The sequence below is a fragment of the Ailuropoda melanoleuca genome, chromosome 5 (genome assembly GCF_002007445.2).
Source record: "Ailuropoda melanoleuca isolate Jingjing chromosome 5, ASM200744v2, whole genome shotgun sequence".
In the NCBI taxonomy this organism is placed as follows: Eukaryota; Metazoa; Chordata; class Mammalia; order Carnivora; family Ursidae; genus Ailuropoda; species Ailuropoda melanoleuca.
In genome coordinates this window covers 129,968,007-129,988,222 of record NC_048222.1, presented here as the reverse complement: position 1 = coordinate 129,988,222, position 20,216 = coordinate 129,968,007, and the positions used below count along the sequence as shown (strand labels likewise).

At 37.9% G+C, this 20,216-nt stretch overlaps 1 protein-coding gene across 1 annotated transcript in view; it reads right to left on the bottom strand.

Moving 5' to 3' along the window:
• Window positions 1-8,101, bottom strand: part of TNIP3 (TNFAIP3 interacting protein 3) — a 96,295-nt gene extending 88,194 nt beyond the window's left edge. The window contains exon 1 of the mRNA XM_034661674.1: window positions 8,030-8,101. Within this exon, the coding sequence (XP_034517565.1) occupies window positions 8,030-8,032 (3 nt within the window). The 5' untranslated portion in view covers window positions 8,033-8,101. The remainder of the gene's footprint in view (window positions 1-8,029) is intronic.
• Between the last annotated feature and the right edge of the window lie 12,115 nt (window positions 8,102-20,216).

The window sequence follows — 20,216 nt, the reverse complement described above, 5'->3', positions numbered from 1 at the left end:
CATGACAGCTCTACTTAAGAGAGAAAGAACTTGAAGCTGACAAGGAATTTTTATCTGTATAAAGTGCTCTTTCCTCTGGGACATATAATTTAGAACTTATAATTCTCACCTAGAAACCCTGTTTCATTCCAGTATCTACCTATACTAAATTCAAAATCGAATGTGAACCAGATTCAGTATATTTAGGATGAAACGTTCTAGGTAAGTACCAAACCATCATGAAAATAACTATTCTTAAATCTATATATATGATAAAAAATAAATATTTTATAAGGCAATATGCTTCTATACAGAATACCTACATATAAAGGTACTTTTTTAATTGATTTTTTTAGAAGTGATATTTTGGTGTCTAATACATAAAAAAGCTTTCTTATTCACATAAGAAACCTACAGACAATGAGTTGATCAAAAAACTAGTTAAAGCTGGGACTCATGAATACTAATACCGTATTAATTTATCCTAATTTAAAATACCCAGGTGCACAACAATTGGCAATCTCGCTTTTCCAAGCCCGAGTCTACTGATGGTATTCCACATGGGCTTTCTGGTCCACAATGAATCTTCTGTGAGTTCTAGTTGTGGTTTCTTTACAAGGGAATTAGAATTTTAAGACATTTATGAAGCTATCTGAAACAATGCTTTTCAATCTTTATAATATTTGTCCAGTCTTTTATATTTGCCTCTCTTGCATCCAATTTAAATTTGACAACTCACCTTTATTGGATGTTTTCAAGGTACTCAAATTAGCTTGCTTAGAAACAGCCATTCTTTTATCTTTTTCTTACTCATGTGTCATCAACTTATATAAATTTTATTCAAAGTGTGTAATAGGAAGAAAAATAAGATTTTCATACACGCTTGGGGGAACAAACAAGGCTGACTCTCAGTGTAACGTCCCACTCAACTTTGGAGGCAGAAATAAGTGAATGTCCTTAGCTTCAAGCATTCAGCGTGAGCTGAGTGCCAGTCTGTATGTTTTACAGAGATAATGGTCAGCATGGTTAATCCATGCCAAGTTGGTTAGGTGGAGATTAGAAAAAGAGCAGTAGTTCAGTCAGGAGTCGGAAGATCCTGCAGGGTCAGGAAGCTAACATACGTTGGTGGTACTCGGCAGTAGGGCCCGTGAAGAACCACTTAATGAATGTCCTGCCTAAAGGATTTTAAATTCCATTTTTTCAAAAAAAGCAAAGTGAACAAACAAAACACAATCCTCTCTAAAAAAAATTTCTAGTTACTTTCTGCAGTTATTGAGTGTTTTTTCATAACCTTTTGTAACTTCCAAAGCATGAGTTTATTTGATGCCAATATTGCAGATAATAATGCATAACAGTTTTGAGTTCCTTGTTATTATTAGTAAGAAAGAAATATGAAAAAAAAAAGCACTACATTAGACACTTTTTCCCCCTTGGTCCCAATTCCTAAATTACCTAGATGTGAAATCTTGAGGATAATAATTTTTTTCTCTAGGTTTCAGTCCTCTTCTGCAGAATCAAGGCCTGATGGGATTATCTCTAATATTCCTTGAATTCTAAAGTTGTATGACTATCACTGGCATATAGTTACCGTCGGCATGGGATTTGGAACAGGATCACTACTGGATTAATGCTTCCGGCAGAAGCGTGACACGGGTGCTCTTGCCTCCACATGTGGCTCTCCTTCAAGTAGAATGAAGTGGCTCATGCAAAACTCAAGAACCAATTGGGGAGCTAAAGGGCCAGAGAAAGTTTTCTTTATGTTCAATTTTATTGACTGGTAAGAAATAACTTCAAGCATTTGATACGTTTTTTCCAATGCTTGCAAGCCACTGGCAATGCCGTTCCTTCTGACCTGGACCACTGGAGTAGCCTCCTAACTGCTGTGCCTCTTCCCCTCCGTTCCCTTCAATCTGCCTCCACATTGTAAGCATAGGTTGTTTTGTTGTTGTTGTTTTCTCAAAACATATATCTGACCTTGTCATCTCCCCTCTCTCCACCCCCACAATAAAAACACCTTCATGGTTTTCCATTACAGTGACCAAAGTCCTTGTCATAGCTAAAGGGCTCTGCATGTCTTAAATGGGTTACTTACTGGATATAGGAGGTGATGGTTCATGATAATGTGGGAACACTTTTGGTATTGCAAGATGCTTAACATCACAGCCCCCCAATTATTATGATAACCAAAAATGCTCCCATCTGCCCCATTGACCCAGAAGCACCTTCCAGCCTCTTCTTTATCACCCATAAGATAATTTTGTCAGTTTCTTGAAGGCACCATGCTCCCTTCTGCTATAATCTTTGAAGCAGTTGTTCATTCTTAGATTGTTCTTCTCCTTAAAGTAAATCTTTCCTGACTTCCCATATGATACAAATTCCTTTAATATATACTCTTAGAACTATATGTACCTTCCTCTTGTAGCATTTATCATAATTGTAATTTCTCTATTCTCTATTTTTCTGTGTGAGTGATTATTTGCTTAAGGCCATTGTTCTCTACTGTAAATTCTGTGATTTTACACCTGTTCTGGTCACAACTGAATCTCTAGTACTAAGTACAGTGCTTGTAATATATATGCTAAATGTTCCACAAACATTTAGTGAATGAATTGAAGAATGTTAATTATGCCAGCAGTTAGTTGTACATGGAACTGTAACATTTTTTAAAAGATTTATTTGTTTTAGAGAGAGAGAGAAAGAGAAAGCAGAGAGAAGGGGCAGAGGGAGAGAAATAATCCCAAGCAGGCTCCACACTCAGCGTGGATGGAGCCTGACAATCCTGAGATCATGACCTGAGCCGAAACCAAGAGTCAGGTGCTCAACCAACTGAGCCACCCAGGCACCCCAAGAACTGTAACATTTTTCATACAAAATCTTGAATATGGCTTCTTAATAATACCTCAGCTTTGTCTAAATTACTCTTTATACCAGTTTCTATGTTCAAGAGACTTTAGCCCCACAGATCCATATAAAAGTCACTATATCCCCAAAACTTTAAAAAAAAAAAAAAGGAATCCACTTAGGCTAGAAATAGGAACTGTAAAACATTCAGGTGATTATAAAACCAATTAAATTTATAAGCACAAAGCTAAGATAGTTTAAGTATTTCCGATAATTTCTATTCAAAATTAGATAAATTCTCATGGTTTTTAAGAATATGATAATGTCATAAAAATTAAGCATATGTTCTAGGTTTTCATTCATTTATATCCTCTAGCAGGAAAGATTCCTATATCTAGCAGATAATTAAGGCCCTTTGATTTCAGTGTGGAAGAAATTGGAGGAGAGGAAAATTACACACCACTCTCATTTACAGTAATGGCTTCAGGGAAATTAAGAATAAGAAAGATTTTTGGCTACACATCGTTTGGCTAAACCAAAAGAAAGAAATACCCAAAAGAACTGCCGTTTTTTTTTGTTTTTTGTTTTTTCCATTTCATGTTTCTGAGAAAGGTGTCAAATCAGGGGACTTTTATCATCTATTTCCTTCTAAGAAGTCTTTTTGTATTATAGCAGTAACGTAAAATTCTTTGCCATCACAGATTCTCTATTACTCAATCCTATCAGGCCACCTGCACCACTTCTACATGGAAAGCTGACCTCTGGAAACTGAACGTGGAAAAGCTCCTGAACCAGGAGTCAGGAGACCAAGGTTAGGTCACTAGGGCTGTCACTAAACATGCTTGTTCCTGGATAAGGTGTTTATCACCATTTCTGAAACAAGCAAAGATTGGACGTTATAATGGCTAAGAGCCCCTCCAGCGTAGATGCTGTGGACTTGGTCATCCTGGGATTATACATTGCAATATCACTCATGCTGCATGCATCTTAGAGATTCACCAAAATACAACCAAAGGCCAATTCTTACCCTATAGAGAGGATTTTGTTGTCCATATAATAGTCCCTCATTCTGTAGAAAGACAAGCATATGCTAACTCTGGGTCTTTATCCAGCTTAGGTTTGGGAACTATTCTTGGAATGTGGATTTCTACTGAGGAACTTCGCTGAGGTCCCCTAAATGATGAATTCACCTTTCTTAACACGTGTATTGTAAAAAGGATTGGATTAAGCTTTATGACTTCTGGCAAATTATTTAAACTCTCTGAGCCCCGATATCCTCATCGGTGAAGTAGGACAATACTTCCCATCTTCAAAGGGAAGAACATAAAGATTAAACAAGAGATGGGATAGGAAAGCCTTTCCAATTCATCTGCACAAGGACGTTTGCCTAGAGTTGCCTGTTTAGTACTATAGTAACTATCAGGTTGACTAGTCAGTACACCCTAAATAAATACGGGGGAATTTAAATCTTGTTTAATATCTAAAACTCACTGAAAGCCTATAGAGAAAGTGATTTTTATGGAACATGAATGTTAGTATGTATGTTATTATTCATGAATGTTGATTGTTCTGCTGATAATCATGAAAATGTGAGATTAAGGATGTGCTGTTTATTTTAAGAAAATACACTTCAGCTGAATGTATTCTGACCGACATCAAATTTTTAACAACAGAAGCCATATCAGAGACTACACTTTCAAAATATTATTATTGTTATTATTATCATTAAAAGCAAGCAAGTGTAAGATAAAAGGGATTAAGAGTACACTTATAATGATAAGCACTGAGTAATGTATAGAACTATTGAATCATTATGTTGTACACCTGAATCTAGTATAACACTGTTAATTATACTTCAGTTAAAAAAATAAAATACGAAAAAAATCAAACTATTGCAATAAATCTAAATACCCATGACCACAAAGAAATAACCTTGGAATTTTAACAGGTGATTATCTCCAGATTATTATTATCTCCAAACATATGTAAAGAACTATGCTATCTCGAGATGACTCAAACAAAAATAAGTGAAAGGCTTTAATTATAATAAAAATTAATTAGTAATGACTGAGTTCAGCTCTGGGATTTTATTTTATTTTATTATTTATTTTTTTAAAGATTTTATTTATTTATGTGACAGAGGGAGACAGCCAGCAAGAGAGGGAACACAAGCAAGGGGAGTGGGAGAGGAAGAAGCAGGCTCATAGCAGAGGAGCCTGATGTGGGGCTTGATCCCAGACCCCCAGGATCACGCCCTGAGGCGAAGGCAGATGCTTAACAACTGAGCCACCCAGGCGCCCCAGCTCTGGGATTTTAATAAATGCTTTCTGTTGGTGATGAGAAGTTGAGCTGAGACTTGACCCCAGACCCTGGAGTTCAGCTACAGTATCTGTGCTTTGGTTTTTACCTATGAAATTGAATATCCTCTCAGACTAATTACATAGTCTTCACCCTAGTCTCATCTTACTGTTTATGTTTATTTTTTTTTATATTTCCTTCTTGTTTTTAGATGAGCAACAGAACAATCTCTAAATAGAAAGTCATCTTATTTTTTGACACATATTTAGGTAGGATAAAATCTGTTGACATTAAACAACTTAAAGGTGAAAATCTTCCTACTTATTTTTTTCAATTATAATTCAAATTTGGTAGTTTTCATACTGTTGCAATATTTTCTGTTCCTCTCTGCAAGAACAATTCAAAAGGGAAGCACATACATTTTTCTTTTGTTTAGACTGAACACTTTCTTTGGGTTAATTTAGTATCCTCAGCTGTTTTGCCTTTTGTAATTCAAAAAATGTAAGTTATCTTCCCAGAAGACTTTTGAACACCTTCTTCTAGGAAAGAGTTTGTGAAAATTGATGATGTATTCTCTAAAGTTGAAGGAGAAAAAATGAATATGGCGATCTATTGGAGAATATACTGTTATAACCTGTAAGCGTATAATCTGTTTTAGAGTTACCAAAACATAAACTATTCTATTTATCAATATTTATTCACATCAAGAGGATATATTTCACCATATTTGTAATTTAAGATGTAATTTAAAACTGTTAAAGGGATAATTTACCTTCAAATGTATTGTATGAATTATGTTGTTTAATTTGTTTCTTCTTGCAGAATTTATACAAAAGCATAGAATAATTAACTTTGATTACTTACCATAATAATCTATTAATGGTGTACTAACCGCCCCACTGTGACTATTTCTCTGTCATCCAAGGTTTTTTACTTTCTTAGATCAAAGGATCCATTTGTAGAAACTCTGCTTTGTGGCCACTGGAATAATTTTCACCCATATGTTGTTTTAATTTTGAAACTGTGGGGATATTTAATCTTGGCAGTGTTTTCAAATAAAAGTAATTTTTTACTCTTGCTCTGTGCAATTTCAGTAGAAAGACATTTTTAATTTTTGCCTCTTTCTTAAAGACTTGAGGATGTATGTGTAGAAAGTATGTTTCTTTTATTCTAAGTCCTTCATCCTTCATGAAAACAATATTTGAAAGGTCCAAACCGTCCCAACTCCAAAGGGATGGGAGAACAACTGTGACTCCCAGGTTTTCCTCTGAGGGATCCTCATTATCTAATCTGAATGAGGATTACAAAGCTTAGAAAATGGTCGTTAAAGCATTAAAGAGCACTTTTTAAGAGTTAACAATCAAAATGAGGCCTAAGCTTTTATCCTCAGCAGGAAGTATTTAGCTGACAGAGAACTTTGTAAGCATCTTTGCCCTCCTCCCCACCCTGACCCCCACTGACCTAATAAAGCGACCTAACCCCAGTGGAGTCCGATGGTCAGGGGCCAGCGACCTTGACGGAGGAGGCACAGGGATGCCTGTCTCTCCTACGTACCTCCTGTGTGATTCCTTTGGCGCCTATGTGCTTCAGATTCCTTTTACAGGAGGAATGGAGCTTAATATTCAATTTCCCGTGTTCAAAAACTATGATTGCTTCCTCATTCCTGTTCATTATTCTCATTTAAATTGGGAAATGGTACAGTGGCCACGAATTTCATTGGAAAAGTTGTACTGGAAGCCAATAATATACTAATTAAAACGGAGACTTAGTGGAGAGAGAATAGAAGCAAGCGGAGAGGGAGACAGAGAGAGAGAGAGAGAAACGGAGACAGGGAGTGAAAAGGAAAGGGGAAAATGAGAAAATATGTTTCCCCTTATTTCCTGGACTTTAAAAACACATTACAATTCTGATTTTTTAAACATTGCCTCAAAAAACTGGGGAGAGCATATCTGACAATAGTGAGTTCACACTGATCCATCCTACAGATACTTGCTGCTCCCACAGAGCGTTAAGGCCCTGCGTAAGCCTTATGCTACCAGGGATAGGCTCATGGATGCTGTGCCGTTTAAAAGAGGGCTTTTGGAGTATCTGCAACAGGGCATGACCTGTGATTCCTAAGAATGAAGTCCCTTAGCACTTCACAGCAAGAAATGCTGTGGCTGAGCCAGGAATTAAATGCTGCTGGTTAATGAAGCATTGTCCCGATGCTCATAGGTATTTAGACTACCTTTGTCCTCCCCTGACTTTTAAAATGAACTTTCCTTGGATGTCAATTTGACTGCTTACACTTAAAGCATGCCCAAGGAAGTTTATTTTTCTATTTCCTTTGGAACATTTGACTATTGAATAAAACAGTCCAGTGACTTTATATATAGAAATACACTTTTTAAGATCTTGTTATGCCTCCCGTCAACATGATTACGTGGTACCATGAAGAATATGGTGACACACGCTGCCGGACTCCCTGCACTGATTATTCTTTGATCAAGATTGTTAACCCCCGTAATAGACTAAAAGGACAAAGGCACAGTTAAATTATTCATATAAGTACTTAAATTTGGTTACTCTTTACAGAATTGCTAGAAATAATAAAGTAAATAGGATAACATTCATAGAGTTCAATGTGTCATTTCAAAAGCTTGCCTTTGTGATGTGGACAAAGGGGCTAACTGGTAAAAGCGATGAAAATTTTAAAGGAGAACATCACACATTATTACAGTCCATAAGCTCCATCTTACTTCCCACCTGGAATACTTGAAACCATATCTTAATTGCCATCACCAAACTTATCATCAACCACACATGCCATTTTAACAGGAAAACTTCAGGCATTTAAAAAAAAATTAAGATACAGCAAACTCTGGTAAGCAAGCGAAATGAAAGTAAAGGCACACGGCGTTCTGTTACTCACCATGTTCTCTACTGAAAGTCCCTCTCAGATCTAGGTAAGCATACTACAGGGTCTAATAGAGATGTGGAGAGGTTGTCTTTATGACTCTTTGAATCAAACAGTAACTAAGTGGTTTAAGTAGAAACATATATTTTGAAAGGTTAATCCACCCATACACAGGGAAACCCCTTTTTTAAGAAAGTCACTCTGCAGCCAAGAGGCTATTAATATTCACCTCTCCGATACAAATACAACCGCCAGATAAAAGATTCATAACCTATGTGAAAATACCACAGAGGATTCCCTCTTAGTCTCTATGTTGTAATGGAAACACAAGAAAACAATACACCTCTTCAAGCAATTGGGGGTACTACAGGAAATCAACCTGCCCACTTAATGGAAAAGTTATCTCAGCTTAATAGGATCACAACACATAAACATAAATGTAGAATTAGTATAATTTACTGTAAGGACCACGTAGGTCACACACTCATTTCTAGGAATGTTCCTCTATTTCATCTTCCTATTTCTTTCCCTGAGAGAGCTAGCACCCAGGTTAACATTTAAATGCTCATCCTTCAAAGTAATTTAGAAATAAGCCCACTACCTTAAAAAAAAAAAAAAAGTTGCTGAGTGTTTTTTTATGTAGAGGGGAAATTGTATTTATAGTCTCTATATCGCTTCACTGGCACAACGGAACAGGAATTATTATATTTTTCTCATCATATGAGAAAACAGTCCATGTAATTATCAGCAGTGGCAAACCTTTCCAAACGACAATGAAATTTGTGCCAGTTCAGGAAAGAAATCATGGCCAATGAAGTACCCAATAGTAATCACTGGTGGTTATTTGCACCATTTGTTGATGCTGAAGTGTTCATTCTTCAGGTAGCCATGGCGAGCTCACGTAAACAGCAACCAACACGCTGGCAATATGCTGGAGAGGCCAGAGTGGGTCAGAGTTTGCTGTCTGACTCCGGCTCTCATCACAAGGCACTGCACTTCAGGAAACAGACGTGACAACGTGAGTTGAGGAGGACCCCACCTCTGTGATTCTACTTCTCCACGCATTCTTTGCCAAGTCAACGAATCACAATGGGAGCTTCAACATTATCTTTTTTATGACAAAATGTTATTAAGCATCCATCCTGGGTGGTGAAGTCGTGAACGTTCATTATATTTTTCTTTATGCCCTTCTGTACTGTCAAACAATGTTCAAAAGAAAAAATAGCCCATGATGCCATGTAGCTTGCATGGACACTCAACCTAAAATAAATAAATAAATAAATAAATAAATAAATAAATAAATAAATAAATATAAAAATCTAAACAAAACTAGGAAATAAACCGTCTGTCCTTAATCTGAGTTATTAAACATTTTTTAAAGGATTTTATTTATTTATTTGACAGAGATAGAGACAGACAGCGAGAGAGGGAACACAAGCAGGGGGAGTGGGAGAGGAAGAAGCAGGCTCATAGTGGAGGAGCCTGATGTGGGGCTTGATCCCAGAACGTGGGGATTACGCCCTGAGCCGAAGGCAGACGCTTAACCGCTGTACCACCCAGGCGCCCCGAGTTATTAAACATTTGATATGAAAGTATCATTGTTGCAAAGTCTCCTAAAGTCTTTTGAACATTGCTTTTAAAAAGTATTTTTAAATAACACAAAATGACATTTACCCTGTTAGTTTCTTTCCATGTGAGGAAAAGAAGTACTTAATGTTTCACAAGACTCTGCCATTTTAGTGTGATAACAAAAGAGCAAGGAGACCTACCAGCAAACAGCAATAAGGTGATAAAGTCATTCTTACAGACCGGAATCTCCAGATCTAATTAAGCGCTTCCTTTTCTGCAATTTCTTTTACAATCACAGAGTGCTATACAAACCCACAATGTCATTACTGTCATGAAAACTTTCAAGGGTTCCCATAGTGCATCCAGTCTTGCCTCAAGCCACCTACCTCTTCATTTGACGAGCACAGAAATGAAAGAATATAGAGGAAGCATAGAAGTTTGTTTCAGAGTCTGCTGAAGGTTATGCAGGAAGGTTATTTCCATTAAAAACTATGGGATGGACAGTGGGGAGGGTGATGCTAGTCAATGGAAAATGAAGTAAGATATGATTTTCATTTACCTCATGAAATGGTGGAGAAGAGAGAGTCCATAAAACTCAAAGACAGCTCTTGTTACCGCCACCTTCCACCACTGGAACTGTAAAAGGGAAGCCGGACTCTATGGAACACCACCATGAAATAAAGGCCTTGCTGGTCCATAAAGCACTGCATTGCTTCCAGGGCGCATCTAAGCCACTCAACATCAACTGGACGGGAAAGCTGCTATTTGCCAATGAAATTATTTTTACTGTTCACAAAAGAGCGTTTTGTTTAGTGATTTACCTTTAGGGAAAAACAAGGAAATGAGTCGAAAAATATTTTAATAAAACTTGAAGACTAGTGTCTGAAGTGATTGATCCAAAATTAATTTCACATGGCTGGCGGGTACAAGTGTCTGAGGGAAAAGGGGAAAGAAGGAGAAAATGAGACTAGCGAACTAAGACAAGGCCATTGAGAGTTGAGTTTGGAAAAAAGAAAGTCATACTCAGTGTCTCTCCTTTTACCCAGAAGTAATATCAAGAGTATTTAAGAGTCTAAGGGACAGAGGTTTCCAAGCTTTGGGCTTGGGAAAGGGCAAATCCAATCTGCCGTGAAGGATGAGTCGAATGTGTCACCTAGTAAGAAGGCTCCCCGGGACCTCAGCTGTGCCTTGTGGGCCGGCCACAGGCGTCCAAGGGAAGACCAGCAAAGTGCTTCCATGTGCTTGCTTTCTGGTCCCATGCCAGACCTGCCCCCTCCCTCTCTGCTACCAACTCCATTTCCCAACACCCCAGATTCCACATCATGGGTGTCTTCACTGAATGAAGACGATAATGTAAATACTACAGTTGAGGAATTTACTTTCAAAGCTTGTAAGAAATATGATAAAGCCAACCTGGTAATGTTAGTCCCAGTAAAGTAGAGTTTCTTTGGAAGTTGTTCAAACTGGATTCTGTCCGTTCAGTGAGAGCTTTCTGCGGATTAGGGACATTTGATGGCCCTCCAGAGTCCTTCAAGAGGGAGGCCGCAGCCTCTTGCCAAACTTTGGTCCTTATTGTTTCCACGAGTCAAAGCAGAGTGTGTGTTTTTAATATAACTTAAGGACATCACCTGTAATATTACTTAAAGGACAGAGATGGTTGTGCCAGGAGCCTCAGCTGGTTGGATATCAAACTAGAAGAGGAGTATGGCTTGTGCTTTACTGTCTCCTATCCCAGTTTATTGGTAATAAAACTTAGTGTTTAATTTGGGCTTTCTACTTCATAAAAAAAAAATGGTATTTTTTTCTCCCAGATTCAAATTGTCGTAACAAACAGGGGTATAGCTGACTTTGCTATTTGATGAAGTCTCATCTGGATGAAAATTGACATGCAGAACAGCCAATTTGTCATCATTTTGCAAAACTGAATACCCAGTCATAAAACTCTAGAAACAGTTATACTCATGATGTAATGGTTAAATTTGATTTTTTTCTCCATTATTATTTTTTTTCAATAGAACTGTTGCCTTAAGGACTTGAGTAATTCTATACATTTTTGCTGAGTTCTCTCTATTACTCTGCGTGTGTGTATGCTTTTTTAAAATTTCAGTTATGGATAACAAGGGGCTAAACAAAGTATGATTTAAACCATTAAATTATCACAGTTCTGCTCTTTCCTAAGGACTGGAACCAACTTTTCTCTGAAAAATTCTGCCAAAAAGAGGATCTATCAGGCAAACAATTGTGAGGGAGAAGGGGCATAAATCTCCTTTGTAAAGAGGATGAAAGGATGGATGAGAATCGCGGATGTAGATAAATCAGAAATGCAGCTGCTTGGGACCAAAGTCCAGTTATCACTGTATGCCAGACCCAAAGATGTGGTGATCTTTAAACGACAACCCCAGGTGTTGACAAGTAGAGATGCCCCAGGAGAACTCTGACACTCAACCCCTTTGACTTTTACCCTCACAACAACTGCATCCCTTCCTGTGTTCAATTCACATGAATCTATTTTCTCATCCAAATTCAGGAACCATACCTGTTTTCAACATTAAATTTGCTTTTGAGCATTTCTATCTTACAGGAATTACCACCCAAAGAGCTCTAACTTAGAAGTCAGGCATTCTGGATCAAATTCTATAAGATCAACATTGAATAATTTACACATTCCCCATCTGTGTAAAAACTGAATTTGGGTACTGCAAGCCCTACACAACCTATCTGAAGGGACATTTTTCTTCTAGCAGTTTCTTGTTTTTAATTGAAAAGCTAAAATGGAGAAATAACTTTTGATCCTAAGCTGTGATTTCCACCTTCTCTGACCCTTCTTTACAGCCAAGTGTCTTCATGCGATCTTCAGATCTTAACTGCACATCTACAGGGTTGTGGGGCTTGTGCCCTTGGGAATAGACAGGAACTTTAAAAGTGTAAAAGCAGTTACTAAAATGATTAGCTTTATGGTTATTTTAAGGAAAAGTCATTTACTATGCTGAAGTTTGGGAGGGGGCCTCACAGTTTTATCCCAAAGGACTCAGAGGATTACATAACAAATGTAAAACTTTACCTCCAGCACTTTGAAATTCACAAAATAATTTTAAAGCTTGTATTGGACATCATTTTATACACCAAGGAGAAAAATGCTGAGATCCGTCCACAGAAGTTTAATTTAAACCAATTCATTATTCTCCAGTGACATTCATTCTAATGGCATTACTAGAAATCAGATTCATTTAACTCCTAAAGGTTTCTATACCTTTACCTAAAAATGAAATTTGGACAAGAGGATGCCTAAAAACCCCATCCCAGGTCAAAGAGTCTACAATTTGGTATCACCCCAACAGCAAACAGCACATTTCCATTTTGATTGGTTTCATGGTTTTTAAGGTCCCTTGTATAGTTGCAGAGAAAAAATATCAAAAATACAATCCTCCCATTGTCTACAAGTGTGTCTACTCTGAGTCAATTCTGCTCATGGAAGTATATTAACTCATTCAACTCTTTTTTTTGTTGTTGTTTTAAAGATTTTATTTATTCATTCGACAGAGATAGAGACAGCCAACGAGAGAGGGAACACAAGCAGGGGAATGGGAGAGGAAGAAGCAGGCTCATATCAGAGGAGCCTGATGTGGGGCTCGATCCTGTAATGCCAGGATCACACCCTGAGCGGAAGGCAGACGCTTAACCGCTGTGCCACCCAGGCGCCCCAACTCATTCAACTCTTAAACCAAAACATTAAGGACCTAGAAGAGTTGGACTCTCAGCACAACTAAAAAGTGTATACTCGAATGCCTAACTTACTGTTAAGAAGTAAGTAGGTCTTAGGAAAAACTGATCTCCTCATGTCCTTTACTGCCCTATAAAAACGTTTGATAGTACGGGAAGTACTTCACTCTTAAGACAATTTTGTCTATTTTACAAAATGCTGGGGTTCCAGAAAATCAAGCATATCCAAGGACTAAAAGCAATAAATAATTTTGCTTTAACTTTTTACTTATAAATGTCAAACATGGGAATTATGCCAAGTTTAAGGGTATAAACTATATCACATAGAAAGAGGAAAAAATGGAGACATAATTCCTGATATTAGGCTGTGATTTCCTTAGAAAACATCATTTTCAGGTAATTTGCTGCATATCCTTTCTGTTTTTTCTTTTCTATACACATAATAATTGGTATCATTATTAAGTGTGATATTTTGTTACAGAATGAAACTAACAAGTTTTACTATTGGCAATAATATTTCTGACTGGGTGACACTAAGAACACTTCTTATCATTTAATAAATTATAGTCTGTTCTTTACTAAAATTGAGGGAAAAATAAAAAATAATGTCACAAATTCAAGAGGTTTTCATGGTCATTCTCTCTGGTTTTTAAAATTGTGAATAAATGATCCATGTAATATAAAGAATAAACACATATGGACAGAGCCCATTGCTGAAATTAAGCCAAATTCATTATAAAAATTAGCTTGGATAAACTTTAATAACTTACATTATCATTGTTGTGTTGCATGGTTTAGGTATAAATGGAAGCAATTCATATGTATGAGTTTGAAGATGATGATTGGGAATAATGACTAGCAATAATTTCTGATCATCTATTATATATCAGATGTTTTACAAACATTATCTCCTGGCTACTTATCATTTATTTATTTATTTATTTATTTATTCTTTTATTTGTTTTTGCTTATCCAACAGTGCCTTTATTTTTGCCCAATTTTTATTTTATTTTATTTATTTATTTAATTTTTAAAGGTTTTATTTATTTATTTGACAGAGAGAGAGATAGCCAGTGAGAGAGGGAACACAAGCAGGGGGAGTGGGAGAGGAAATAGCAGGCTCACAGCACAGCAGGGAGCCTGATGGGAGGCTTGATCCGAGGACCCTGGGATCAAGCCCTGAGCCGAAGACAGACGCTTAAGGACTGAGCCACCCAGGTGCCCCTATTTATTTATTTTAAATGTATTATTTATTTCAGGGGTACAAGTACACAACACCCAGTGCTCACCACAAAACATACTTTCCCCAACGTCTCCTGGCTACTTAAGTGATGTCTTTGGACCAGCAAGAAACTTGTTAGACAGGCAGAATCTCAGACCCCACCCCAGACTTATTGAATCAAAATCTGCATTTTAATAAGATCTTCAGGTATGAGAGGGAATCTCATTAATAAACATCTAGATTTGCAACTGGCCTCTGAAGTTGGAGGTGGGCGGTCTTGTGAGACTGAGCCCTATCTCTGGGTAGATAGTGTCAGATATGAGTTGAATTGTGTGACACACAGCTGGTGTCACAGAGAATTACTTGTTGTGGGGGAAAACCTCCACACATTTGGTGACCAGATGTGCCAGGAGTGAAGGGTCCTGTGTGAGTATGGAAGTAATATAAAAGTAAAGGAGACATAATAAGAGAAAGCCTCACAGGTGGACGAATAGGGTGTTTTTGAATACACCTTCTGAAAATGTAATGACCTTGTCTCTGTGACTGCTCTTCTCAAATAAATGGTTATGGAACATTTCTTGGTGACACCCTTGCAAAATCTGTGTCACCCTCTGTAATGTGGAAGTCCATTTTCATTTTGATCCCAGAGTCTTTCTACTCACAGCCTAGCAAGAGCCGATATCTCCCTCTTCTCTAGTCAAAGTCCCTGCACCCAGGGGCCTCTGCGAGCCTCAGTCAGGAGTGTCTGTGTGATCCCTTCTTTCATCCTAAAGGTTGTGACCACAGGTAATGTGAAAAGGAGGATTCATTTCTCTTGAAAACATCTCATGGTTACAACTGTGACTACATGTTTCTTCTCAACACAGCCAAAGCAAAGTCCAAACCTCAACGTTGGAAGAATTTAGGTGGTAATCTCTTTTTTTTTTAATTTTAAATTGTTAGTGGATGTATAATACATAGAAATAGTGCATGTATCATAAATACATAGCTTTATGAATTTTCAAAAACTGAATATACCTGTATAGACAACACCCATTTCAAGAAACAGAACATTACCAAGGAGGTAGCCTTTAAATTGCCTATCCATGGCAGGATTTATGAATTGCCAGAGGTAAGTATCTCTCCAGTTTGCAAACTATCTCATCCTAATGAAGTCAAATTAGTTGATGTAGCCTATAAACAGAGGTTCAGGTTGACAGACACGTGTGGAGTTTGAAAGTAAATTGTGGGTGAGATGTTTACTGATTATAATTGGAAAATAGGTTCTTGTTTGTTGGGTCTGATTTCAGAAGCTCTGGCATTATTGTTAGCTCTCAATGTCCACTGCATTTTCTAGAATTGTATCTCTCTGCTTTGCCCTGCTCCTGAAGGACCTCTGGAGACTCATCTTTTCCTACTTCATCTCTGTGTGGGAATTATCAAAATGGTTCAGACTTCCTTGGCTATAACTATATTCCACTTGGACCTGACCTGTTTCTCCTTTTTCAAGCATCTTCCTGTCATTTCTCCCAATTGATCTGTGTGGTTGCCTTCCAATTGGGATGGGAAGCCATGGGAATTCTCCTAGTCACTGTCTATTCTGGACTTGTTCTTGGGTGGCGAGGTAATTCTCCATGGTTTATCTGTCTCTGAGGTCATGAATCACCTCAGAAATCTCTCCTTTGGCTGTTGAATTTTGTCAGGTTCTGAGGCTTCCATCCTGTCTTGTGTCACTGGTAACAAGACTCAGAGTCTTTTCCTTAGGATCTTAGAGGAGTGCTCTCTATGAATTTCTTCAGTTTAGGGTAGAAATTCCTTATGCTCACAGTTCAAAGCCTGTTTGGATTACAAGTCACACAGTAATAGCCACGTCCATAAGCAGTCTGTTCTCTCTTAGAACAATAAGCCTGCAATAACCAAAGCAAGAAGGACACCAACCTAAATACTTGTCATTTCTCAAGAAATGTAGTGCTTCATTAATGTTGGGTGAAAAGTGAGATACTGAGTTTGGCTAAGTTATTGAAGCAACACAATATTTTGTAAATTTGATTCTATACCTGAAACAGCCAGTTTTGAACCACACATTCCCATCCAGAATGCAATTCCCATTTCAGTGATATCTCAATAATATTCTATTGGTAACAGGTAGAGTTCTGAAAAGGGGGAACAGAAATAAACGAAACTCTTGAGGCCTAGGCTCAGAAATGACTTTGCTTCCTGTATATTATATGGGCCAAAGTAAGCTATAAGGCCAGCCCAGATTTGGGGAATAGAGAAATAGAGTCTATTCTCTTGATGGGAGAAGCAATGTGACTTTTCAGTTTTTCTCATCAAGGGGAGAAACATGTGTCCCAGGTGCTCCCTCTCCCTCCACCTAGTTTAATGATCAGCCAACCCTCCAACGCATGAGCTGCTGGCTGCAAACACACATGTGAGTCCCACTGTGACCAAAACTGCCTCGCTGAGCCCAACCCAAACTGACAATCCATGGAATTGGGAGCTAAATCATTGCTTGTTTTATAACATCACTAATTTTCAGAGCGATTTGCTACACAGCAAAAACTGATAGACTGCCCTGTCAAATACTTAAAAATGTACAATAACTATTAAACATCATATTGTAATTCTGGCTTTATTTTTGTCTTCTGAAAAGCATTAAAGGGTACCCAGTGCACAGCCCACAGCCTCACTTCTGAGAAAAATAAACAAAACAACACAATCAATCCCCTATCATTTGCTCTGTAATCCCTCAAGCAGGTCCGAAGCACTTCTTGCCTCATTCTGAAATCATTCCTCTAAATGCTGATAAACACCTTGCCCACCCAGGCTCTTCTGGGGGAATGAGTCCAGTGGTCTGTCCCTGCTCCCTCAGGGAGCCAGGACATCTAGCAGCTGCCTGCTCCCTTATCCTTGCTTGCTCACTGGACACCCATGACCTGAGCTCCTCGGAAAGCTGGGCTCTTTCCTCACTCACATTGCTTTTCTTACAAGAAAACCTCTGAAAAATCTTTCAAAGGAAATCATCTCTACCTTGTTACCTAAGCAAATCCTTCTGGGGGCTGATATGTGGAAATAAAGGAGCCTCAGAGTGTGAAACTCATTCACACTTTCACGTGGGGTGCTATCTACACTCTCTTCTGGACATATTGCCAGCATCACCCCTGAGGAATGGATCCAGACTAAGAGTTTAAATGGGGAAAAACAGAGTGAGATGAGGCTTCATGCAAACAAAGTTTACAATTAAAAGATAACTTTTTAAAAATATACACAACTTCCTCAAGCTGGCAAGCAGTTCCCAAGCAAGCAGAAATCAAAAAGCAAGTGTTCCAGTCGTTGCTGGAAACTTAATGAGAAATGTGTCAGCATAGGCTCAGCATCAGCTGATGATATGACTAGAGAGCTATGTGGGTAAACTGTGGGTATCAGGATGTTTTCTGTGGGAGGCCAGGAGGTCTGACTTGCCAATCAGTACAGAAAACTCAGCCAAAACAGTGCATCAGGGTGTTAGGTTACTGGAGAAATTCAGGAATGAGAACCAGGGAGAAAATAAGCCAACATATTCACGCAGCTTGTTGGATCCAAGTGAGTTATCACATCTTAGACTCAGCCAAGAGGGCCAGGAGTAAGTCAAACTATAGCACCCAGAGCCTTTTGGGAGGGGAAACTTAAGTGTTTTACTTAATTCTTTCCTTCCTAAAAGCAGTCTGTGTCTATATGAGTGGAAAGTTGTACAAATCTGCACAGTATGTACTGACTGACTGTTAGAAGAACCCCAGGGCAGAGGTAGGGCAAGGCTTAGGCACGTTGGCTATGAGCAGCAGAAGGTGGAAAAGCTCAAAGACTGAGTATAATCATCAAATTCCCAGGGCCTTTCTTTGGGCCTCATAATCACAACCTTGGGATAGATACGTTGGAGATCAGAGGTCTTGGCTTGGACTAAAAATTCTTTCTGACTCCTTGCTATGATGCTTATAGGTAGACAACAAAACCAAGTTGGCCAAAAAGAAGACAAATCAAGGTAAGCATGATTGTGGTAGTTACAATAAAGTAGACTTGCAAATATTTAGAAGGGATCGGTGAAATAATTGTGTACTTATTGGAAATGATTTTTTTTTTTAAAAAAAGATACAGGGAATGGATTAAGAATCACAATCTCTGACCTGGAAAAACTCCCTTAGTGGATATGATTTTGTCCATTTGCCATTTGTTAATAAGCTTGACCAATGAAAGGATGACTCAAGATCATGTACGAAGTCCAGTTGAACAAAAGCACCAACTTGGATTGGGTCAGAATCAGGAAAGTTCAGTAAAATTGAACTTGTTGTTTAGGCAGAGAAGATTCTAGTATTATCATATGGACACTGTTCTTTAGGCAGGAGGGCTGCTTGGCTGGTGATGGTTCTGCAAGTTTTGTGTTGAAAAGGTGCTCCCTGGCTATTAGTCTGAGCATTTAGGATTATGAAATCAAGTTTAGTTATGTCCAGAGGGCAGAGCTACGATATCTTGTTTAGGTATATTTGTACCTAAATATACTGACTGGGGAAGAAGTGTGCTATCTTAGGCCTGTATTCATCACTTTAACGATAGTATCGTGTTGTCAGGATAGAGATTTCTGTAATAAAATCTCATAAAGTCACTCCATTTTCTTAGCTTAGACTTTAACTTGAACATATACTTCATAAATTCTACAGGAAGTGTCACTATAATTGCTGTTGAGCTTTTAGAATCTTGAAGGTATAAGTGTTATGACTTGAAGAAGAAGCAATCGCATTAAATCATTTGGGATAACAGATAAAATGAAGTAACGTGCCACTAAAATTGTTATTTTTAGAGTAGTTGTAAAATCTACATGACAATGCAAAGAATTATACCATCTGGCATTGATTTAATTATGTTGAGGAAGTGCAAATGCAAATTGCCATCCGGATTTTTAAGGAGCAGAACTTACATTCTTGCTTGTCTCACTGACAAGTAATTTGCCTTGAACTTATTGACTCCTGACTACCTTCTGTGTATAGACCCACTATTTTTTCTTCACCTCTGGCCTCTGTTCTTTCCAGTGGGGAACATCCTCTTATGGAGCTTACCATATTGTTAGCCTCGGCCTTTGGGTCCCCAGGTTTAGACTTTTGGCTGTATGGTGTCCACATCATTCCCTATATCTCTGTTAAATAGCACTGTAACTTCTAACTTTACATATATATGTAGAGGGGTGTGTGTGTGTGTGTACATAGATATGTACGTTGACCTTTGAGCAACATGAGGGTTAGGGGCACCAAGTCCCCATGCAGTAGTTGAAAATCCACATATAATTTTTGACTCCCCAAAAACTTAATTACTAATAACCTACTGTTGACCAGAAGCCTTACCAATAACATAAACAGTCAATTATCACGTATTTTGGATGGTATGTGTATTATATACTGTATTCTTACAATAAAATAAGCTAGAGAAAAGAAAACATTAAGAAAATCATAAGGAAGAGAAAACACATTGACAGTAATGTACCATATTTATCAAGAAAGATGCACGTGTAAATGGACCCACACAGTTCAAACCCTTGCTGTTCAAGGGTCACATATGTACTCACCTTCGTAGTTTGGACGACTACTACTACAAACCATTAAGCCATCAGATGAATCATGGTTTAACCAATGCTTGCCTCTAAGATTGGACTTCTTTGGAATGGGAAGGAAGATTTTTAAAGGACAA